This window comes from Gorilla gorilla, chromosome 4 (assembly GCF_029281585.2).
Source record: "Gorilla gorilla gorilla isolate KB3781 chromosome 4, NHGRI_mGorGor1-v2.1_pri, whole genome shotgun sequence".
NCBI classification, from domain to species: Eukaryota; Metazoa; Chordata; class Mammalia; order Primates; family Hominidae; genus Gorilla; species Gorilla gorilla.
In genome coordinates, this window is record NC_073228.2 from 154732255 (window position 1) to 154757176 (window position 24922).

Genomic DNA, 24922 nt, shown 5'->3' on the forward strand with positions numbered 1-24922 from the left:
TATTATTATTGGAAAAGATAAATGTATAATTATTGTTGTTATATTATTATTATTTAAAATTTGTTATGAGAATAATTATTATTGTCTCTTAGGATTCTTTCAGTAAGAAAGAAATAAGTGGCTGCAATGTGGGTATACCTGTTGGTTTCCAGGGCTCTAAGGAAAACAAAGTTTACTTTTTACAAGAGGCATAATTGATTTAATGAAGCAAATGAAAAAATACTAGCAAAATTCAATGACTTGGAATCTTTGAATTATGCAAAAATACAAACTAGGGGTTAAAACACCTAGTAATTACTTAGGTCACTCTCGACTCTTGAAATTCTAAAAACAACTGCATAAAAATGTTCATATCAGTAAGAAAAATCCAAAATGCTGATGGTAGCTGAGATGGATGTCAGTGTTAGATGCATAAGAAAAGGTAATGAGTAAAAAGGGAAAGGTAAATGAAGCTTCCAAGGATGTGCAGGTTATCCGAAAATTTAATTGCGTGCCAGTGTTTTTGTTAAACTGGCTTACTTGCTTCCATCAGAAGTAAGAAATGTAGATGAGGTCTGTGTTACATAAATGTGCATTGAAACACCAGTGTCCATCAGAAAAATTAGAAAAATCTTTGTTTTCAGATTCTCTTTGCATTTATCGGTAATTTAAGCACTAAAGAATTATTCATGTGTTAAGAATATGTCATCATTAACCTCTTTGAATGAAAGCAATGTATTCATTCATCCATTTAAAAAGTAATGCTTGCCAAGTACTTAGTCTGGCCAGGCACTGTGCTGGCTAGGCACTGGGGGTATAACTTCCACAAGGCTCACATTCCCTACCCACTCTCTTGCAGCTGGCCTGCCGTGAGAAATACCTCAAGAGTACTCCAGAGAATTCCACAAGGCCCAGAAATATGTAAGTATTTAGAAACTTTTTACAGTGAAAATACACAATGAACACTAAGGATAGAAGCAACAGCTAAGATCACTTTTTATAAAACATAGTGTGGGTCACAGCTCATTGTGATGGGGTAGGCCAAGGCAGGAGATTCCAGAGAAAGAGCCCAAGGTAAAATTCAAGGGTACACTTACTTCTTAGGGTGGCTTCTTCAGCTGAGTACCAGATAAAAAGATAGCTTGTGTTGAAGCAGTATATTGTAAGACTAAGGTGTGTCTTAAACTCAAGAATTACCCTCAGAATGAAGAGCTGCTCATAACGTGAGCAGCAGGCAAGACCTAAGACTAGTTGAGGGATCAGCAGGCTCTAGTCTCCCACTTTCTTCCCTATATAAGATGTGTGCTTGCTAGTGGATGGGCAAACTGGAGTCATCTGAACCATTAAAATTCCCCTTTGGATTTATAATTGAATATACATTAATTAAATAGTTTTATATGACTTCACTGTCATTATTTGTATAACTGTTTATTCAAGCTTAGAACATTCAGTCAATTGTGGGAGATATGAACAGCTTTTTATCCATTCAAAAATGCCACATTGTTTTCTACATATTCCTAAAGTGAGGGTCCTCGGCATGTGTAGCAAGTGTCCTGTTTGTCATTCCTTGTTTCGTTCATTTAAGTGTCTGTGGGTATAGCTGCAAAAACTCATAAGGCACCTGAAAAATTGTAGAAATTTCTGCTTAAACCGAAATTAAGAACCTGGGTTTATTTTAGTAAATCTTTCTCTCCAGTTTTCTAGAAACATCCTAAAGATATATATCCTTTATACAGACACTAACCTTCTCAGGAACCACACACTCCCACTGAGTGTTGCCTGTGATAGTTTGCCCTATGCAGAGGTCCATCTGTAAGTCCAACTTGCAGCCTCCTGTCCTCCTACGTCATGTATCTAGGTCAGATCACTCACCCAGGCCAGGAAAGCCCTCCCAATGGGAACCCGCTTTTAAGTTGTCCAGAGTATACCTTCTTGCTATCATATTCAACTGTATCACTCAACATGTTAAATAACTTTCACTTTTCATGTGGGAAAATGTTTCATATTTTCATAAAGAGTACCTCATGGAAGTTAATCATCACTGAAACAAAACAACTGTGCCTTTGCTTTGTGTTGTCCTTGATTTCAAACTTCTTCAGTTATTAAAAAATGGTTGGGCTGGGCACAGTGGCTCATGCCTGTAATCCCAGCACTTCGGGAGGCTGAGGTGGGCAGAACACCTGAGGTCAGGAGTTTGAGACCAGCCTGTCCAATGTGGTAAAACCCCGTCTCTACTAAAAATACAAAAATTAGCCGGGCATGGTGGCACATGCCTGTAATCCCAGCTACTCAGGAGGCTGACACAGGAGAATCGCTTGAACCTGGGAGATGGAGGTTGCAGTGAGCCAAGATCATGCCATTGCACTACAGCCTGGGTGACAAAAGCAAAACTCCATATCAAAAAAAAATAGCTTTGATTTTTAAATATCCAAGTATTGGAAGGCCAAAGGTCTCCCCAGATTCAATTCAAACAAGATGACACGAAGATATATTATAATCAAGCTGTCAAAAGTTAAAGAGAATTTTGAAAGCAAGAGAAAAGACGCATATAACAGATAAGGAGTTCCAATTATAGGCCAGGAAAGAATGGGATGATATATTTAAAGTGCTGAATGTGAAAATTTGCCAAACAAGAATACTGTACCTGGCAAACTGTCCTTCAGAAACAAAGAAGAGATAATGGCTTTCCCAGACAAACAAAAGCTGAGGGAGTTTATCATCACCAGACCTGTGTTACAAAAAAATGCTAAAGGGAGTTATTCAAGCTAAAGGAAAAGGACACTAGTAACATAAAAACATATGAAAGTATAAAAAAACTAGTGAAAGTGAGAACACAATAGAATTCAAAATGCCCTAATACTATCATGGTGGTGTGTTAATCACCTATATCTTTAGTATAAAAGTTAAAAGATAAAGTTATTAAAAATAATAATAGCAATATCATCACTGCAATAATTTAAGGACTACACAATACAAAAAGATGTAAACAGCAATATCAACAACAACATGTGGGAGAGGGGCAGTAAAAGATTAGAGTTTTTTTAATGTGATCAAAGATAAGTTGCTATCCAGTTAAAATAGCATAATCAGTGTAAGATATTTTATATAAGCCTTAGAAAAACCACAAAGCAAAAACCTATATTACTTACACAAAAGATAAAAAGTAAGGAATCAGCGAGGCACAGTGGCTCACCCTGTAATCCCAACACTTTGGGAGGCCGTGGTGGCCTGGATCACTTGAGCCCAGGAGTTATTGACTGCCTGAGAAACATAATGAAGGACTGTCTCTGCAAAAAATACAAAAATTACACAGGTGTGGTGGCACCCACCTGTAGTCCCAGCTACTCAGGAGGCTGAGGTAGGAGACTCACCTGAGTCTGGGAAGTCGAGGCTGCTGTGAGCCATGATCATGACACTGAACTCCAGCTTGGGGGACAGAATGAGGCCCTGTCTCAAAAAAAAGAAAAATAATCAATGTATGCTGTAAAGAATATCACCTAACCACTAAAAAAAATAGCAAGAGAGGAAGAAAGGAACAAAGAATCTACAGAACAACCAGAAAATAATAATAAAATGATAGTACTAACTTCTTACTTATCAATAATTATCTTGAATGTAAATAGATTAAATTCTTCAATCAAAAGAGAGAGTGAATAAATGATTTTTTTAAGTGACCCAACTATATGTTGCTAAAAGAGACTCACTTCAACTTTATAACTGAAAGTCATATGGAAAGAAAGTGAAAGGATGAAAAAAGATAAACCATGTAAATAAAAACCAAGAGAGCAGGAGTGCCTATACTTAAATCAGATAAAATAAACTTTAAGTCAAAACTTCAAAAAGAGACAAAATTGCTATGTAACCATCAGGGAATCAATTCATCAAGAAGATATAACAATTGTGAATACATACGCAACCAACATCAGAGCACTTAGATGAATGGAGCAAATATGAATAGATCTGAAGGAAGATATAGATTGCAATACAAAAATAGTAAAGGACTTCTCTACCACAGCTTCAACAATGGACAGATTATCCAGACAGAAAATCAATAAGGAAACATCAAACTTAAACTACACTTTAGACCAAAGGGACCTAACAGACATATACAGAAAATTTCATCCAAAAGCAGCATAATATACATTCTTTTCAAGTGCACATAGAATATTCTCCAATATAGATCGTGTGTTCACAAAACAAGAAATAACAAATACAAAAGGATTAAAATTATTTCAAGTATCTTTTCCAACCAAAATGGTATGAAACTAGAAATCAATAACAGAAGGAATTTTGGGAATTTCTACATATTTCATGGAAATTAAACAGCATGCTAACAACAAATGGATCAATGAATAAATTTAAAGGAAAACTAAAAAATATCTTCAGACAAATTAAAGTGGAAACAAAATATATCAAAATATAAGAAATGCAGGAAAAGCAGTTCTTTTTCTAAATAATACTCTATTGCACACTTATGAAAAAGCAGTTCTAAAAGAAAAGTTTATAGCAATAAATGCCTACACCACAGATAAAGATCTCAAAAAAACAATGTAGTGTTATACCTCAAGGAACTAAAAAGATAAGAAAAACTAAGCCCAGAGTTAGTAGAAAGAAGGAAATAATAAAGATCAGAGCTGAAATAAATAAAATAGAAACAAGACAAACAATAGAAAGATCAAATAAACTACATTTGTTTCTTGAAAAGATAAACAAATTGACAAACCCTTAGCTAGACTAAGAAAAAAAGCAAGAAGACAAAATCAGAAATGAGTTGTAATACCTGAAATACATTACATTACAGTTGAAATACAAAGGATTATAAGAGACTACTATGAACAATTATAGGCCATCAAATTTAATAACCCACCAGAAGTGAATAAATTCCTAGACACATACAACCTACCAAGACTGAAACATGCAGAAATATAAAATCTGAAAAGACCAATAATAAGTAAGGAGATGAAAGTAGTAAGAAAAAGTCTCCCACCAAAGAAAAGCCCAGGACCTGATGGCTTCATTACTAAATTCTACAAAGTATGTAAAGAAATAGTACCAATTCTTCTCAAACTCTTCAAAAAAAATTAAAGAAGAAGAAATACTTCCAAACTGATTTTATAGGGTCAGCATTACTCTGAAACCAAATCCAGATAAAGACACTACAAGAAAAGAAAACTGTAAGCTAATATCCCTGATGAACATAGATGCAAAAATCCTCAACAAAATACCATGAAATCAAATGTAACAGTATATTAAATGGATCGCTCACCACCATCAAGTGGAGTTTATTCCAGGAATACAAAGATGGTTCAATATTCACAAATCTATAAATCTATAATGTGATATATCACATTAACGGAATGAAGGACAAAAGCCATATTATCATCAATAGATTCAGAAAAAGCATTTGATAAAATTAAATATTTTTCATAAGGAAAAATATTTATACTTTATACTTTATACTTATATTTATACTTTTCTATGGTGGCATAGTATTCCATGGTGTATATGTACCACATTTTCTTTATCCAGTCTGTCATTGCTGGGCATTTAGGTTGATTCCATGTCTTTGCTATTGTGAGTAGAGTTGCAGTGAATATTTGAATGCATATGTCTTCACAATAGAATGATTTATATTCCTCTGGGTATATACCCAGTAATGGGATTGCTGATTTGAATGGTAGTTTTGCTTTTAGCTCTTTGAAGAATCACCATACTGCTTTCCACAATAGTTGAACTAATTTACACTTTCACCAACCGTGTATAAATGTTCTTTTTTCTCCACAACCTTGCCAGCATTTGTAATTTTTTGGCTTTTTAGTAATAGTCATTTTAACTGGTATGAGATGTTATCTCATTGTGGTTTTGATTTGCACTTCTCTAATGATCAGTGACATTTAGCTTTTTAAAATATGATTGTTGGCCACATGTATGTCTTATTTTGAAGTGTCCATTCATGTCCTTTGTCCACTTTTTAAATGGGGTTGTTTTTCTCTTGTAAATTTGTTTAAGTTCCTTATAGATGTTGGATATTAGACCTTTGTCAGACTCATAGTTTGCAAATATTTTCTCCACCCTGTAGGTTATCTATTTACTCTGTTGATGGTTTCTTTTGCTGTGCAGAAACTCTGTAGTTTAATTAGATCCCATTTGTCAACTGTCACGTTTGTCATGATTGCTTTTGGTGTCTTTGTCATTAAATCTTTGCCCGTTCCTATATCCAGGATGGTATTGCCTACGTCGTCTTCCAGAATTTTTATAGTTTTGGGTTTAACATTTAAGTCTTTAATCCATCTTGGTTAATTTTTGTATATGGTGTAAGAAAGGGGTCCAGCTTCAATCTTCTTTATATGGGTAGCCAGTTTATTAACCCAGCACCATTTATTGAATAGGGAGTCTTTTTCCCATTGCTTTTGTCAGCTTTGTTGAAGATCAGATGGTCCCAGGTGTGCAGCCTTATTTTGGGGCTCTCTATCCTGTTCCATTGGTCTATGTGCCTGTTTTTGTACTAGTACCAAGCCATTTTGGTTGCTGCAGCACTGTAGTATAGTTTGAAGTCGGGTAACATAATGCCTCCAGCTTTGTTCTTTTGTGTAGGATTGCCTTGGCTACTTGAGATCTTTTTGTCTTCCATATGAATTTTAAAATTGATTTTTAAAAATAGTTCTCTGAAGAATATCCTTGGTAATTAGGTAGGAATAGCATTGAATCTGTTATTTGGTTTGGGAAGTACGCTCATTTTAATGATATTATTTTTATCCATGAGCATGGGATATTTTTCCATTTGCTTGCATCTTCTCTGATTTCTTTGAGCATTGTTTTGTAATTCTTATTGTAGAGATCATTCACCTCTCTGGTTAGCTGTATTCTTAGGTATTTTATTATTTTTGTGGCAATTGTGAAAGGGATTGCCTTCCTGATTTGGCTCTTGGCTTGGCTGTTGTTGGTGTATAGGAATGCTGGTGATTTTTGTAAATTGATTTTGCATCCTGAAACTTGCTAAAGTTGTTCATTAGCTAAAGAAGCTTTTGAGCTGAGACTATGGGGTTTTTTAGATATAGAACCATGCTATCTGCAAACAGAGATCGTTTTACTTCTTCCCTTCCTCTTTGGATGCTCTTTATTTCTTTTACCTGATTGCTCTGGCTAGGGCTTCCAATATTATGTTGAAGAGTGGTGAGAGAGGGTATCCTATCTTGTGCCAGTTTTCAAGGAAGATGCCTCCAGCTTTTGCCCATGCAGTATGATGTTGGCTGTTTGTCATAGATGGCTCTTAGCATTTTGAGGTATGTTTCCTCAATATCTATTTTATGGAGAGCTTTTAACATGAAAGCATGTTGAATTTTATTGAAAGCATTTTCTTCATCTATTGAGATAATCATGTGGCTTTTGTCTTTAGTTCCGTTTATGTGATGAATCACATTTATTTATTTTCTTATGTTGAAGCAAACTCACATCCCAGGAATGAAGCCTACTTGATTGTGGTGTATTGCTTTTTGATGTGCTGCTGGATTTGGTTTGCAAATATTTTGTTGAGGATTTTTGCATCAATGTGTATCAATATTGGCCTAAAGTTTTCTTTTTTTGTTGTGTCCTTGCCAAGTTTTTGTATCAGAATTATGCTCTTTTTATAGAATGAATTGGGGAGGAGTCCCTCATCCTCAATTTTTTGGAATAGTTTCAGTAGGAATGGTACCAGCTTTTCATTGTACATATGGTAGAATTCACCTGTGAATCCATGAGGTCCTAGGCTTTTTTTGGTTGGTAGGCTACTTATTACTGATTCAATTTCAGAGCTCATTATTGGTCTGTTCAGGAGATCAATTTTTTCCTGGTTCAATCTTGGGAGCATGTATACGTCTAGGAATTTACCCATCTCTACCAGAATATTTTAGTTTGTGTGCATAGAGATGTTCAAAGTAGTTTCTGATGGTTATTCTTATTCCTATGGGGTTAGGGGTAACATTCTCCTCATCATTTCTAATTGTGTTTATTTTGATGTTTCCTCTTTTTTTCTTTATTAGTCTAGCTAGTGACCTATCTTTCTTATCAATTTTTTCAAGAAAACCAACTACTGGATTTATTGACCTTTTGAATGATTTTTTTTGTGTCTTGATTTCCTTCAGTTCAGCTCTGATTTTGGTTATTTCTTGTCTTTTGGTAGCTTTGGAGTGGATTTGTTCTTGCTTCTCTAATTTTTTCCATTGTGATGTTAGGTTGTTAATTTGAGATCTTTCTAATGTTTTGATGTGGGCATTTAGTGCTATGAATTCCCCTCTTAACACTGCACAAGAGTTCTGAATTAGGTTGAGCTAGCTGGAATGACAGAAATGCAATTCAGAATATGGACAGGAACAAAGATCATGAAGATTTAGGAGAACAACAAAACCCAATCCAAGAAAACTAAGAATCAAAATAAAACAATACAGGAGTGGAATGATGAAATAGCTGGTATAAAACAGAACTTAATGGATCTGACAGAGCTGAATAACACAATACAAGAATTTCACAATGCAATCACAAGTAATAACAACAGAATAGACCAAGTAGAGGAAAAAATCTCAGAACTTGAAGACTGGCTCTCTGAAATGAGACAATCAGACAACGATAAATAGGAAAGAATTAAAAGGAATGAATAAAACCTCCAAGAAGTATGGAGTTATGTAAAGAGTCTAAATCTATGAATCATTGGCATTCCTCAAAGGGAGGAAGCAAACAACTTGGAAAATGTATTTCAGGCTATCATCCATGAAAACTTCCCCAACCTTGATAGTGAGGCCAACAATTAAATTCAGGAACTACAGAGAACTCCTGCAAGATTCTACAGAAGAAGATCATCACCAAGACCCATAATTGTCAGGTTTTTCAAGGTCAAAATGAAAAAAAAAAAAAAAAGACTGTTAAAGGCAGCTAGAGAGAAATGACAGGTTGCCTGCAAAGAAAACTTCATCAGGCTAACAGTGGACCTCTCAGCTGAAACCTTACAAGCCAGGAAAGATTTAAACCTGCCTCACAAGAGGTCTTGAAAGGAGTGCTAACTGTAGAAAGGAAAGATTTCTACCAGCTAATACCAAAGCACACTTAAACACAGAGACCAGTAACACTATAAACCAACCACACCAACAAGCCAGCATAATAACCAGCTAAGAGCACAATGACACACATCAACAATAACCTTGAATGTAAATGGGCTAAGTGCCTCCACTTAAAAGGCACTGAGTGGCCAGCTGGATAAAAAAGCAAGACCCAATGGTATGCTGTCTTCAAGAGCATATCACACATAATGACACCCATAGTCTCAAAAAAAAAGGGATGGAGGGAAATTTACCAAGCAAATGAAAACCAGAAAAAAGCAGGGATTGCAATTCTGATTTCAGACAAGAAAAAACAAACAAACAAGCAAACAAAAAACAGACTTTAAACCAGCAAAGATTTAGAAAGACAAAGAAGGGCATTACATAATGGTAAAGGGTTCAATTCAACAAGAAGGTCTAACTATCCTAAATATAAATGCAGCCAACATAAAAAAAGCAAGTTCTTAGAGACCTACAAAGAGACACAGACTCCCACATAATAAAAGTGGGAGACTTTAACACTCCACTGATATTGTTAGATAGATCATTGAGGCAGAAAATTAACAAAGATATTTAGGACCCAAACTCAACATTGGACCAAATGGATCTGATAGATCTCTACAGAACTCTCCATCCAAAAATAACAGAATATACATTCTTCTCATTGCCACATGGCACACACTCTAAAATTGACCACATAATTTGACATAAAAGAATCCTTGGCAAATGCAAAAGAACCAAAATTATACCAAACACACTCTCAGACCACAGAGTAATAAAAATAGGAGTCAAGACTAAGAAAATCACTCAAAACCATGAAAATTAACATGGTTCTGAATGACTATGGGGCAAATAATGAAATTATGGCAGAAACCAAGAAGTTCTTTGAAACTAATGAAAACGAAGATACGACATACCAGAATCTCTGAGACACAGCTAAGGCAGTTCATTGAATTATACACAAAAATATTGGCTGATATTTTGATAGAGATTGTGTTAAATCTATGGACCAATTTGGGGAGAATTAATATCTTAACAACATTGAGCCTTCCAACCAATAAACTAGATCTATTTCTCTATTTTGGTCCTTCTAAATTTCTTTCAGCAATGTTCTATAATTGTCACATATTTTATTATGTCTATTCATGTTTCATATTTAAATGCTATTGCAAGTAGTATTGTTTTCAAATTTCAATTTCTGATTGTTTATTGTGGAGTTTTGTCTATTGACCTTGTATCCTAAGATCTTACTAATCTCAAATATTAGTTGTTAGTATATTTTTTTCAAGATTTAAAATTTTTTACATACATGACCGTATTAGTTCGTTTTCATGCTGCTGACAAAGACAAACCCAAGACTCTGCTATTTACAAAAGGAAGAGATTTAATGGACTCACAGTTCCACATGGCTGGGAGGCCTCACAATCATGGCAGAAGGTGAAAAGTACATCTCACATGGTGCCAGACAGGAGAAGGGAACTTGTGCAGGGAAACTCCCCCTTTATAAAACCATCAAAGCTCATGAGACTTGTTTACTATCACAACAATAGCACAGGAATGACCTGCTCCCATGATTCAATTACCTCTCACCAGGTCCCTCCCACAACATGTGGGAATTGTGGGAGCTACAATTCATGATGAGATTTGGGTGGGGACACAGCCAAACCATATCAACGAGCATATCATCTGCAAATAGAGTTTTACTTCTTTTTTTTCCAAACTGAATGCCATTTTTTGGCTATTGTACTGCCTTGGACCTCCAGTATATTGATCACTAGAAATGACAGAGAAGACATCCTTGCTTTGTTCTTTATTTTAAAAAAACACTCAGTCTTTCACTATATGATATTAACTGTAGGGTTTTCACTCCCTTTTTATCTATTGAAGAAGTTAGTTCCTTTTTAGATGATTTTTGTCAAATACTTTTTTTCATCTTTTGAGATAATATGGTTTCCCTTTTTGTTTGCTAATGTGGTGACTTACATTGATTGATTTTCAAATGTTAATCTAACCTTGCATTTCTGAGAGAAAACCTACTTGGGTCTTGATGTATTATCCTTTTTATATAATGTGACATTATTGTTTAGACTTTTGCATCAATAGTTATGAGGGATATTGGTCTGTAGTTTTATTTTCTTATAATATCTTCTGGTTTTGTATCATGGTGATGCTGACCTAATATAATGAATTGGGAACTATCCCTTCCTCTTCAATTTTGTGGAAAAGCTTGTATATATAGAATTTGAATTGTTGCCTCTTTAAATATTGTTTGGTTTGAGACAGTTCACCAGTGAAGGTCTATGATCCTGAATTTGATAAGGTTTTACACTACAAGTTGAATTTTAAAAATTGATATAGGACTATTTATGTTAATATCTATTTCTTCTCGAGTAAGCTGTGGTAGTTTGTATCTTTCAAAGGATTTGTCCACTTCATCTGTTATCAAGTTTATTGGTATTAAGATGTTCATAATCTTCCCTTATTATTTTTTTGTATGTCTGTAAAGTCTGTAGTAATGTCACTTCCCTCATTTCTGAGTTGAATAATTGTGTCCTCTCTGTCTTTTTTCCTGAGTCTGATATATCTATCTTCTCAAAAAGTCAGCTTTTGATGTATTTTCTTTTTTTCTGTTTGATTTATGCTTTGAACAGATCATTCTGCTGTTTATAATCCATTTCATTTTTTCCTGCTCCTATCTTCTTAAGGTAGAAACTAATTCATTGTTTGAGACTTTTCTTCTTTTCTAATGCATTCCTTTAGCACTTTAAATTTCTCTTTCAGAACTACTTTATGGACATTTCACAAATGTTGATATAGTTGTGTTTTTATTTTCATTAAGTTCAAAATGCTTCATTTCCTTTTTGATTCATTCTTTGACTAATGGGTTATTTAGAAGTGTGTTATTACTTTCCATATATTTGGTATTTTCCAGATATTTTCATGTTATTTATTTCTAATGTAATTGATTTCTAATGAATTAAATTAGAATCACATGAGAATGAGTCACCTTACCTTTTAAATTTATTGCTCTGTCTTGGTAAATGTTTCACATGGACTTAAAAATGTGTATTGTACCATTTTGGGGTGAGATGTTGTACAAATGTCAACTAGGTCAAATTGGTTGATTTTGCTGTTCAAGTCTACCTACTATAACCTTACTAATTATCTTCTCATTCTCTCAATTAGTGAGAATGTATTGAAATTTCTAACTGTAATTGTGGATTTGTCTATTTTTCCTTTGAAGTTTTATCAGTTATTGCTTCATGTATGGTGAAGCTCTGCTATTAAGTGCATAAGTGTTTAGGATTATGTTCTCATGATAAACTGATTCCTTTATCACTATGAACTGGTCTTTTAAAAATCTCTGTTAGTTATTATTTATCCTGAAATATATTTTATCTGATATTAACATAGGCCTTCCAAATTTCTTTTGTGTTATCATGGTATATCTTTTTTCCATTCTTTTACTTTGAACCCATTTATGTCTTTACATTTGAAGTGTGTTTCTTGTAGGCAGCATATAGTCTCTGCGTTTTTATCTAATATGACAATCTCTTCCCCTAATTGGTGTCTTTAGATCATTTATGTTTTATCTGAGTATTTATATCATTAGATTAAGACTATCATTTTGTTTTCTATTTGTTCTTTTTTTTGTTCTTTTTCTACCTTGTTTTGGATTATTTGTTATGATTACTTCTTTTTGGATTTAAGCTATAACTCTGTTTTGTTATTTTAGTGGTTTAGCATTTGTACTACACATTTTTAGCTTTTCCCAATCTACTGCCAAGTTATATTGTGCCACTTCATGTATAGTAAAAGAGACAATATGAACATGACCATGTTTTGCCAGCAGATGACCATGTAGCCATTCCAATGACAGGCACTGATTTTGGCCTGTCTCTGGCAGCTGTAATTGTGTATGGTATGGCACTTTTCAGGCAGCCACATCCATGAACACGCTGAGATTTTCCGTAGATGTGGAATTTCAAAGCAGTGTTAGACATTAAATCAAGCTTCCTGTTGGTCTTCTCAACAACAAAATCCAGGGCCAGGATCTTTTAATTTTTTGGCAAACTAGCAAAAAAGAGTATCATCAACCAGAACACAACTCCCAAGGGACTAAATTTCTATACTTTCCAATCCTACAGGGTCAAAGCTTAGGGCATTCACTGAATATTTAGCATCAATCACATCCCCAATGTTCTGCAGATAAGAATCCTCTTAACTCATTTAAAGATCCAACATGATTATCATAGGTCTGTATTCCCAATGAACTATCTCACTGTCAGGATGTATAAGTCATTTTTGAACACTAAAACATAAGGATTAAGATTAAATTTTTTATTAAATGGTGACTTTAAGTGTTTTTATGGAGTTTTTTTTTCAATATTAAAGTTTGGCTAAATAATAGGAGCATCTGCATGCAAGCATCATGTATCATGAACCAATTCAGAAAACGGTGTGGAAGATAACTGTGTTAATTAGAGAAGGGAAAGGGAGGCAGGAGAGGCAGCATAACATAATTGTTAAGTGTGTAGACTCTAGAATCAGAATACCTGAGTTTTAATTAATCTCTCCAAATTATTTAGATATTTTGCAAAACCTGCTTATTAGGTCTAGTAAATATTTTGTGCAGTTTTGAGATCTTCTACATAGAAGGATATGTTGTCTACAAATAACAACACTTTCATTTCTTCCTTTCCAGGTTGCAAGCCCACTCCCTACTTTGCTTTTCTTATTGCACTGGCTAAATTCACCAGTGTAATGTTAACTAGAAAGAGTCAAGTAAATATTCTTGCCTTTTTCCAGCCATTAAATATGATGTTTACTGTAGGTTTTTTATCTATGCCCTTTAACTATTTGAGGAGGCTGCCCTTTATTCCCAGTTTACTTAAAGGTTTATTATTTTTTCAATCTACAATACATTTTTTTGAGACAGGGTCTCATTCTGTCACCCAGGCTGGAGTGCAGTGGTGCAATCACTGCAGCCTTGAGCTCCTGGGGTCAAGGTGTCCTCCCACCTTGTCCTCTTAAAGTATGGGGATTACAGACGTGAGCCACAATTTTCTTGTTTTGTTGTTCCTATTTTGTGTGTTTTCCTATTTCTTCATCTTTTATTTTTATCATCTCCTTTTTACTTTTTTGGAGTTAGATCACAGCGTTTTTTTATTCTAACCTATTGAGACTGTTGCTTAGGTATTTTCAGGCTTTCTTTTTGCCTGATCTATACTTACTGCTATACATTGTCCTCTATTATAGGTTTAGGCAGAGTATAAATTTTGTGAATGGTATGCAGTAAATTTGTTTTTTCTTTGTTTTACCCATTTGGATAACTGAGCATTACTGAAAAGGTGAGTTTCCTCCCATTGTTCTAGAATGCCAACTTTGTCATAATTCAAGTGTCTACAGGTAATTATCAGTTTTCAGATTCTCTTTTACCATTGATCTACATGATTACTCGTGTAACACCACATTGCCTTAATTACCACTGTTTTATAAGAAGTCTAATAAGTTATCCAAATATGTTCTTCAAAAGTGTCTTAGCTACTCTTGCCTTGGGGCATTTCTGTATATAATTTTAGAACCAAATTATAAGATTTTTATAAAAAAGGTTGTTGAGGTGTTGATATAAGGTTCATTGACTAGTGTGAAAAACTGATGTAATTTTGTTGAGGAGTGAAGAATATGACTAATCACACATATTAGATACACTGTCAGGGCAACCATAGGACGCACAGATTAAAAAATATATAAAGAACAGACCATCAGAGTAAGCCTGATAAAAAAAATTATGCAAAACAAGACATCAGAGTAAGCTCAATGTAACTATTGATGAAAACTAGGTATCTGCCATTTACCAACAGAGGGGAAGCTTAGTTCCACACAACTGTAGCTTCAGTTCCATATAAATAGAACTAAAAATCCACTAGTTTTATAGCCATGTGCTAGCTACCCACATGCTACATAGTATTTTTATTTCTGTTATTCAACAATAAAATTAGCAGATCCATTTTATGAATGGGTTTGCTCTTTTGGATTTCTCTTTTCCCACCCCAACAATATATAAATCACCTGGGATGTGGGGGGAATGATATCTTTAACATTGAGTTCCCACATCCCTGTCCAGTGAATGGCATCTTTAATTCTCAGTTCCCACATCCCTGTCCAGTGTGCCCTCTACTCTACAGTTGTTCTCAACTAGAGGAGCCCCATGTTTTCACAACAGACAGTTTAGCCAAGCAGGAAGGGGATCAAGTGGATAGGAAATCAAGCAGGAAATAGGTGCAGATGCTGTGTTTATCACGTCCTTGCCAAGTATGATCTCCTGCAGGTCACTTCCAGCAAGGGTGCTCATCTAAAAGTGCTTATGGGGGAATGGATGGAATGACAGAAAGTATAGCAGGTGATATCTTAGAGGCCTCCAGTTCTCAAGGCTATACAGGCATTACTTCTCACCCCAAGAGTTTTCCTCTGTAAGTTTTCAGGGCAAACAGTTGGGGCTTCAGGGAAAGGATCACAAAGAAGTGAAGAGACATTAGGCAGGGTCTTTATGTGCAATCACCATGGTTTATGTAAGTATATGAAAATAAATGCAAGTATTAAAAAACACAACCTTAACACAGCAAAAATAAGGCCACCAGGATCAGAAGACAGTAAAATGAGCCACTTATAGGGATAGGCAATCAAAAGCAGAGTGTCCAGAGGGAAAAGCAAGTTCAGACGTGGTTTTTACACATTAGTCTTAACATCTAATGCTTCAAGATAGAGAGTAAAGATTTAAAAAGTACTAATATTAACTGAAAATGAGCTCTGCATTGTATTTGTACTTACTGATAAAAAATACTCAGATAGGGGAAGTATGTTTGCCTAAAGTCACACAATCTGTGAGGCACTGAGCCAGGATTAAACCCAAGACCATCTGGCCTCAGTGCCAATGTTTTTCAGCTCCAAGTTCCCAGTTGGGAAGAGTAAAAGGGAGACCTGCTCAAAATGCATCAATCTCAAGGTCCTTCCAGAGATGCAGGTCAACTTATACGCTTGAGATGGGAAAATGCATACAGATCATCTTTACTGAATCTGATCAACCTATCATTCCATTTTTTGTACAAGAACTTTACATGTAGCTTTAGGGGTCATGCTCAAGCCCCTTCTTAAAATAGTGTATAGGTTTTATTTTGTTGTTTACTCAAGCTTTCTTCCATGTCTTTTATAGAAAAATTACTTTATGGCCATAATTATGACAAGCTAATATTAGCAGTTTCACAATGGCTGATTATCATTTTGTAGCATAAGGAATATGCAACTTGACAATATTCTGTATGCTTAACTTGCTGTGCTGATCACTGAGTTCATAACTTTAAAAGCTTTACATGCCATATTAAAAATGTTCTTCATTTATATAACTATTTTCCATCATCTTGCTGGAAAAGTTAGGCATCACCAAACTAGAAACAAACTCCCTTAAAAATTTTTATCTGTTGGGATGCTGTCCCCAAGCTTATCAAATTAATTGCGTTTCTAGTAATTATTAAGGCTTCAGCTAATACTAAGGCTTTTCTGTGGCCAGTTCATTATGATTTTACCACTGTGTGAATTCTCTGGTGTACAGTTAGTTGTGACTTCTGGATGAAGGCCTTCCCACATATAGCACATTGATAGGGTCTTTCCCCAGTATGAATCCTCTGATGTAAAACAAGGTCTGACTTCTGAGAAAAGGCCTTTCCACATTCAGCACATATGTAAGGTTTCTCTCCTGTATGAATTCGCTGGTGTCCTGGAAGGTGGGACTTCTGAGAGAAGGCTTTCCCACATTCAGTACATATATAAGGTTTTTCTCCTGTGTGAATTCTCTGATGTCCAATGAGATGTGACTTCTGGCAGAAGGCTTTGCCACATTCACTACATTTATAGGGTTTTTCTCCAGTATGTGTTCTCTGATGTATGATGAGCTGTGACTTGCGGGAGAATGTCTTTCCACATTCAGTACATTCATAAGGCTTTTCCCCAGTATGAACTAACTGATGTGTAATGAGTTCTGTCTTCCTGCTGAAGGCTTCCTCACATTGAGCACATTTGTAGGGTTTCTCACCAGTGTGAATTCTTTTATGTATAATGAGGTGGGACTTCTCACAGAAGGCTTTCCCACATTCGGTACACTCATACGGCTTCTCTCCAGTATGAGCTCTGTGGTGTATAATCAGCTGTGACTTCTGGGAAAAGGCCTTCCCACACTCTCTACATTCATAGGGTTTTTCCCCAGTATGTATTCTCTGATGTATAATGAGGGGTGATTTCTGGGAGAAGGCTTTCCCGCATTCACTACATTCATAGGGTTTTTCCCCAGTGTGAACTCTCTGATGTATAATAAGGGATGATTTCTGAGAGAAGGCTTTTCCACATTCAGAACAATCATAAGGTTTCTCCCCAGTATGAGTTCTCTGATGTACAACAAGATGAAACTTCTCACTGAAGGCTTTTCCGCATGCACCACAATCATATGGTTTCTTTCCAGTATGAATTCTTTGATGTACAATGAGTTGTGACTTCTTAGCAAAGGCTTTTCCACATGTAACACATACACAGCTTTTCTCTTTAGTTTCCATATTCTGATATTGAATAAGGGATTGTGTATTTCCAAAAACGTTTCCACACTGATTATCATCAAAAGGTATTACTCCATTGTGAATCTTCTCAAGATTAGAATTGGGCTCACTCTGGCTAGATGATTTTCCACCTCCAAAACTCTGATCAGGTTTTTTTCTTGAATTGCTCTTATAACAACTCGGTAGGTCAATATTTGGTTTTAAGTTCTTTTTAAAAGCATCATATTTATGGAATCTCTGTATTGATATATCTGTTTCTATGCACTCTTGAAATATTTTCCCTAATGGATTATATTTATGCCCTGATGCCTCAGTCACTGTTTTGCTGTTAACAAATGTGACCTGCCTGAAGAGTTTGTCTTGATTCTCTAGAAATCTCTGCAGCTGACCATCACCTTGACAGACTTTTAAAATGGAGCACAATGAACCATCCCTTGTGACTCCTTTCAGTATCTTATGATGGAAGGAAACTGTCCCCAAAATACATGACTGGGAGTTGTGAAGGTTACTCTTCCTGTCTAAAAGAAGAAAAGATACAATTTAAGAGTCATCACAAGAGTCAACTAAGAGGGTAAAGAAGTAGAACAAATGGATGATCCAACATAGTGGATGATCCAACATAGTAGATGAACTCACAAAAAAAGGATGGAAACAGGTCATCTCAGAAGACAGTACAGCATATAGTGTTATCAGGTGAATAGATAGACAAGAATGTTTAACAGAAATATTCATGTAAAAACTAAACTTAAAAGAGATGAAAAAGTGGGGTCTCATCACTAATTTTTGATTATTCTTCTAGAATATTTCACTTCTGCTTTCTGAATAGAAACCCCTTTTCACCTTTTAATTTCATTTATATTATAAATCATGTGTTACACATTCTTATTATCCTACCATCACTCTAAAAAACAAGGTATCTTCTGTATGCAAAATACTTTAACTCTCCTCCATCTATTTTCCTAACAACTAACACAAATAATAGAAAAATCCAATATCCTGCTACAGATTCAGTATCAGAGTCAAACTGAGAATACAGATGTAAATTCCACTACTCCCAATAAACTACTTTCTATACATGTCAAGTAAAACTAGTAAAGTTCTCCCAGAAAAGCTGTATCTTCCTGACCCTAAGGTTTTGTTCATATACTCTCTCTCCAACACTGCTTGCCTTCACCCTCCTCCTTCAGCCTCATCAGCATTTATGTCATTCAGAGCAGTTACAGTTGCATGCTCTGAAAAATGTTTCTCAAATACTCTCCCATCTCTTTAGACCTAATTTTCTCTGAACTTCTAAAACAGTAACTGTATTTGACATTTAATTTAATACAGTCATTTATCTGGGAATATTTCCTTTTAAAGCACAGCTTGTGTTCTTGAAAGGAATTTGCCTTCTATTGCCTTTAAAACCCTTTCAGGAAAGACAACAAATATAAACATATATATATACACACATGAGACAGGATCAACAACAAATAGAACTCCTCTGAAAGGCTTCACAATTACTTGTTGAGTGACTACTAAATTCTCAGCATAGAAGCAAAGAATAGGAGATTTTGATAAGGATAGAAACATAAACCTCAGGCACCAATCAATTAAAAAAACACACATAAATTGATATTTCACTTCCCTTGTCTCCCATCTGCCTGATATTCATCTGGATAGATCCAATTTGATATGTCTCCCTTTATGATCCATGGCTCTTCTCCTTGTTCCAACTTGGAGATGACATCTGGTTTGGAAACTGGATACCCTATTAAACAGAAATCACAGAGAATTGAGATTGACTGCACTGAAGGAAAAAGAGAAGGTGCAGTTTCAGATGGTCTACAATAAAGCTGTCCAGTTAGCCCTCAACAAAGGCATAACCTCCATTTGCAAAGGTATGAAGGTCATAAAAGTCATGACATATGTCAGGAACAATCTAATCACAGCAACTAGTAAGGAAAGGCACTTGATTGGACAACTCTGAGTTATTCAGGGAAGCCATCCTTACCCATTGAGACCAGGTGGCTGTAGTTCTCCAGCATCACATCCCTGTACAGGGTCCTCTGAGAAGGGTCAAGTTGCTGCCACTCCTCCTGGGTGAAATCCACAGCTACATCCTTGAATGATACTAACCCCTGTAATAGTAAATTCCTGTTCAATCTGAAATGATCATTCTCATAATTTCTACTATAATGTGCACAACTACACCCACACCTAGTTTTGTATAATAGTTTTTGGAAAAAACAAAATAAAATCCTGTTTTTAGCAAGCAGAGCCAGGCATATGAGGAGAAAAAAAGAGGTAAACCATAAAGTGCCTACCTAATACATATAGTAATTTCATACATTTTAAAGGCAGCACCCAAATAACTGGGAGGAAGATGGATTATTGGATGAATAGTTTTGAAACAATGAATAGTAAAGAGGAAAAGAATAATGTTGAAGAAATATTATGGGTTGAGTTGTATCTCCTGAATATTTATATGTTGAAGTCCTAACCCCCAGTACCTCAAAATGTGATATGACTTGGAAACAGGGTCATTGCAGATATACCTAGCTATATGAGGTATTCAGGGTGAAAACGGAATCCAATATGATCTGTGTCCTTATCCAAAGGGGGAAATTTGAACACAAAGACATGCATAGAGGGAAGATAATGCAAAGAGAAAAAAGAAGATAGTTATAAAGAAGCCAAGGAGAGAGGCATGAAACAAATACATCCCTCACAGTCCTGAAGAACAACCTTGATTTTGGACTTCTAGCCTCCAGAACCATGAGACTAAATTTCTATTGTTTAAGCCGCCCAGTTTGTGGTACTTTATCATAGCAATCCTAGCAAACCAACACACTATATAATACCTGGGAAAAAGAATAAATTCTGATGGAATAAAAATTTAAAATCTAAAAAGTACTAAAGGCCATAAAAGTAACAAAATAAGACACAGGAGAATTTTAATTAATGACTATAGAGCAGAAATGCCCTTTGTAAGTACATTTTTTTTTTTTAAAAAAAAAGAAAAGCTACATTTAGAGAATCATAGAATGTCAGAGCTCTAGAAGATCATTAATCTAATCTCTTTATTTCATAGGAAAATGATCTTAGCTTCCCCCAAATTTAATAGCTTTCTTATATACATACAATAGTTAGTAATAGAATGAATATACCAATTACAGTAGCAACAAAAAATAAGGAATCCTGAATGATAAACTCAACAAAAATGTGCAGAAAACATTAATGAAGAAACCACAACAAATTAGTGACATAACATCAAAAAAGAATTTGGGTAAGAGTAGAGTTATAAAATGTTTCTGGAGGGAACATTGACTATTTTAATTATGTCACCATTATCCTCACAATAGTTGTTAACTAATAGCAGAAACTAATCTAATAGTGATCTGTATTATTTTAAATAAATTGTTCAGACTTTTTCCCCAAATATTCCATAATTACCAAACACCACTTTCAGAATGAAAATGATTATTTCAAATGTCAACATTGCCTGCTTAAAAGCCTCCTTTGTTTTCTTCTTTGCTAACACAGTCTCATCTCAGTCATCTCAAATCTCAAGCTTTCTCTCATCCCACACCAATTCCGTATTCACTCTGTCAAGCTGTCAAACACTTAGTTGTCCATAACAATCCTGTTAATTTTCCTATTGTACATATAAGAAAACTGAGGATTACAGTGGTTAAGTAAATACTTGCCAAAGATTACATACTAAATATATGATTAATGAACTCTCATATCTGCAAGATTTATTCTCAATAGTCTAGGTTCTTGACTACTGCAGTCCAAACTGCCTCCCTGATACTGTAAACATCATGACCTTTTATATTTTATCACTTCAATACCAACCTTAGTCGACCTTTCCATGAAGCACTCTCCATTTTAGTTTCAAAATTCTCAGCCTTCCTAAAATCACTCTGCCCTTTCTACTTTTACAAATGCTGCTTCCTGTCCTCAGCCTACTTCCCTCATGAGCCAAAGTTCAATAATCATTTAAGCCTATTACCTACTTCCTTAGAAATCTGGTTGTTCCCCTCTCTCTGCTATAACAGTACCTGCTCCCATGTCTGCTACAGAACTTTTATGTGTCAATGTTAGTTTCTACATCTCTTTACATCTCTGCCGATGTGTTAATGTTGGTTTCTACATCTCTTTTTTCTCTGCAGTCCTTCCAGAAGAAAACTATACGTAAATCTGCTCAGGATATTCAACAGCTAGCCAGTGCATGAGACATATACTGGGTACTTAAGAAATGTTTGTTAAAAAGAAATGAATAATGATTATAAAGAAAAAATAAATTAAAACTCATGTTTAGTTAAAAACTGTTTTGTGTATTAGTCTACATTTGTTTTATCTGAAGAAAAGTAACATAAGAAAGATAATAAATGTGGAATACAGAGGAAATCCATTCTGAGAGGTAAATTCATAGATGTTATCATTCTAACATTCTGATTTTGCTTTATTAATGATACCCAAATGCTTCAATATAATAAGTAGGTATAAATTTCTTAATTTTGAGAAAAATATAGTACATAATCAGTGGAAAATTATACTTTTGTCAACTACAAACAATTTTTACAGCTCGGGTCCCTGGGGAAATGGAAGTGCTATTAAGTGATGGAAGAAATGAAAGGGAAGTAGGTGTTAACGGCTGAAAAGGAGGATATGTGTAAAAACAACTTCACTTCTGGATGGTAGGGAACTAATATACAGCCCTCTTCCTGAAGGAAGAAGTATTTAATCAACTAATTAGCCACAGCAGTTGGATTTACTGGGCTAAGTAAAAAACCCATTCTCCCTCAAAGCAGTGCTGTGTAACAGAAATATAAAGCTAACCAGATAGGTAAGTTTACATTTTCTAGGAACCACATTCAAAAAATTATTTTCAATAATATACATTTATTCCCATATATTACTCAAGATATCGTTTCAACATGGAGTCCTTAAAAACTACTAGTGAGTTTTTTGGAAATATAACTTTGAAATCTGGTATGTACTTAACACAACATATCTCAATTCAGACTAGCCAATTTCAAGTGTTCAGTAACCACATTTGGCTGATGGCTACTATATTAGACAGCAGGGCTCTAAAACAAAGCTACTGAAATCCAAAAACAAAAACAACAATGAAAAAATCTTTTTGCAATAGAACTCTAAACTCTACTGTAAAATATACACAAGGACTCCTAATGTAAAAGCTAATTTCAAGATTTGACAATGATAATCATAATGATGATGTAATAACAGCTGACACTTAAATATATCAGTACAAACCATGCCCCAGTTATGGTTTTAAGCATGGTTTTTACTCAGTTCCCACAACAACCCTATAAGGATTATAATCTCTATCTGTAAGATGAAGAAACAATCCCAGGCAACCAGGCCACAAGGAAATATTATGCATCTGATAAAGTAGTAAAGGAGAACTCTATGTACTGATATGGAAAAAGATATTCTAAATGTAAACAAAAGACCTTTATATTGGACAGTAAGTTAAAAATCAGGTTGCAGAACAAAATATTTACTATAACATTCTTTTTCCAAAAGAAAAGCACAAGAAAATAAGAGACATTCTCACACATTTGTACTTTTACATATAAACTGTTAATCACAGTTATATTCATATCAAAAAAGGTTTGGAAGGTTAGAAGCAATGGTTAACACTGATTATCCTGGGAGAAGGTGAGTTTAAGTTAAAAGTTCTCTTTGTTTTAAATTTTTATCTTTTATATAATTTTAAATGTTTATATGCCAATGCTGGCAGAAAGAAAAAATAACACAAACTTTTAAAAATGGGAGAGCAAAGAAGGAACAGCCTTGAACTTGACACTAATCCTACAAATTCTGAAAGCACAGCAAAAGATATGGAGCATCAGGGACCTTTGCCCTCCAAAGATTTGCCAGATAAATATTATTTAAGAACGGCTTTTTTGAGAGAAATACATAGTTTAGAAAAACATTCACAATGTGCCTATCTTACGTTAATGAATTTACCTGTGGATAAAGCTGGACAATAGGAAGCATCTGTAATCAATTTGTGCCTTGAAAGCAGGGGTCAACAAACTTTTTCAGTAAAGTTTACATTTTTGGCATTGCAGGCCATACGGTTTCTGTTGTAACTACTCAACTCTGCCATTGTAGCTAGAAAAAAGCTATAGACAACATGTAAACAAACAGCATGGCTGTGCTCCAATAAAACTTTGTTTATAAAAACAGTTGGAGAATGGGATTTGGCCCATGGCAATAATTTGCCAACCCCCACTCAAGAATAAGGTTCAAGGAGTTTGGCTAGACATTATGATACATCCCCTCTAAAAAAGATCGTTTTAAGACACCACTACAAGAAACCTACTGTGGCATTTAGCAAAGGAGTGTTGGTGAGAACACTGTGCACTCCACCTCCTAGAGTAAAAGCCAAAAAGGAATTTTTTTTTAGTCTTATATGGCAAGAAACATTTTCTTACCATGGGAAATTTATCTTTCTCTTTAGGGAAATGCAAATCGTGTAACTCATGATGTCTGCAAGTAAGATCAGAACAATTAGTACATTAATTTATAAAAATGGTTGCCAGCCAGGTTTTTTACATATTACCTAGAAACTCTTTCGAGGTCTTGATCTTTGTTGTTACCACCTTTTCCTTCATCCAGATTTTAGCTAACTTTACTTTCCATCTGATTGTATGAAAAACCAAAGAAGAATTTTTTTTTTTTTTAAAAAGCAACTCACCTGGGACTTCATCATTTTTTGCTCTTCCAAAAGGCCAGATGACTGAAAAAGCAAAACTGGTGATCAGAATGTTTTTCATAGCCCAAACCCAGACTGCAGCTTTCACATTCACCAATCTTGCAACAACTAACATCAGAAGTCAGGTAACTAATAGGCTACCCTATGGGATAAGGTTGTTTGAGCCTTACAGAAGTATCAGCAGGCACCATGTGGAGGAGGGATCATTCTTTACTCCTCTTGTACCTATAATATGATCACATAGAAGTTGACCAAGGTTTTATAATTGGATAGATGTGAAGATATGTTTCCAGTTGATTTACTAACAACTTACTGTTCCCCCTGGGAATCAGCAATTCTATTTATAGAAGATTTTCATGAGGCAATAATCATGGATAGCTATATAAGGATATAAGTTAAGATGGAGCTCCTTGGCAATAAGAATGGGAATGACCAAATGGAAAACTGAGTCATGTATTCCCTATTCCTAAAAAGAACCAGCAGCTGAATTCCAACAATTTTCCAAGAACTCTCTTATATTTTCCCCCAACTTA

General features: G+C 34.9%; 2 protein-coding genes and 1 long non-coding RNA gene across 4 annotated transcripts in view; 1 reads left to right on the forward strand and 2 right to left on the reverse strand.

Annotated features, from left to right (window-relative positions):
• IRGM (immunity related GTPase M) overlaps positions 1 to 21961 on the forward strand; it is a 54196-nt gene extending 32235 nt beyond the window's left edge. Inside the window, exons 3-4 of one of the 2 annotated variants that reach the window (XR_008679481.2) lie at positions 839 to 900; positions 21811 to 21961. Coding sequence is in view for 1 of the 2 variants with exons in the window: in XM_063705716.1 (XP_063561786.1) it covers positions 839 to 900; positions 21811 to 21836 (88 nt within the window). In the remaining variant the exon portion in view is untranslated. The remainder of the gene's footprint in view (positions 1 to 838; positions 901 to 21810) is intronic. The other variant, XM_063705716.1, reaches the window with a different exon arrangement.
• Positions 1390 to 4082, reverse strand: LOC129533389 (uncharacterized). Its single transcript, XR_008679602.2, has 4 exons — positions 3351 to 4082; positions 3129 to 3266; positions 2624 to 2707; positions 1390 to 1600 (listed from the first exon to the last, which is right to left on the reverse strand). It is a non-coding gene; the product is annotated as an uncharacterized lncRNA (long non-coding RNA).
• On the reverse strand, positions 16474 to 24410 carry ZNF300 (zinc finger protein 300). The gene is made up of 4 exons (XM_019028537.3): positions 24372 to 24410; positions 19647 to 19773; positions 19277 to 19403; positions 16474 to 18167 (listed from the first exon to the last, which is right to left on the reverse strand). The coding sequence occupies exons 1-4, from the start codon at positions 24384 to 24386 to the stop codon at positions 16622 to 16624; spliced, it is 1815 nt and encodes a 604-aa protein (XP_018884082.2). The 5' UTR covers positions 24387 to 24410; the 3' UTR covers positions 16474 to 16621.
• Between the last annotated feature and the right edge of the window lie 512 nt (positions 24411 to 24922).

Coding starts and splice junctions, on each gene's coding strand:
- ZNF300 (XM_019028537.3), bottom strand. Junction 19,404..19,646: donor CAGCCACCTGGTCTCAATGG/GTAAGGATGGCT, acceptor TCTGTTTAATAG/GGTATCCAGTTTCCAAACCA. Junction 18,168..19,276: donor GCAGATGGGAGACAAGGGAA/GTGAAATATCAA, acceptor TCTTTTAGACAG/GAAGAGTAACCTTCACAACT.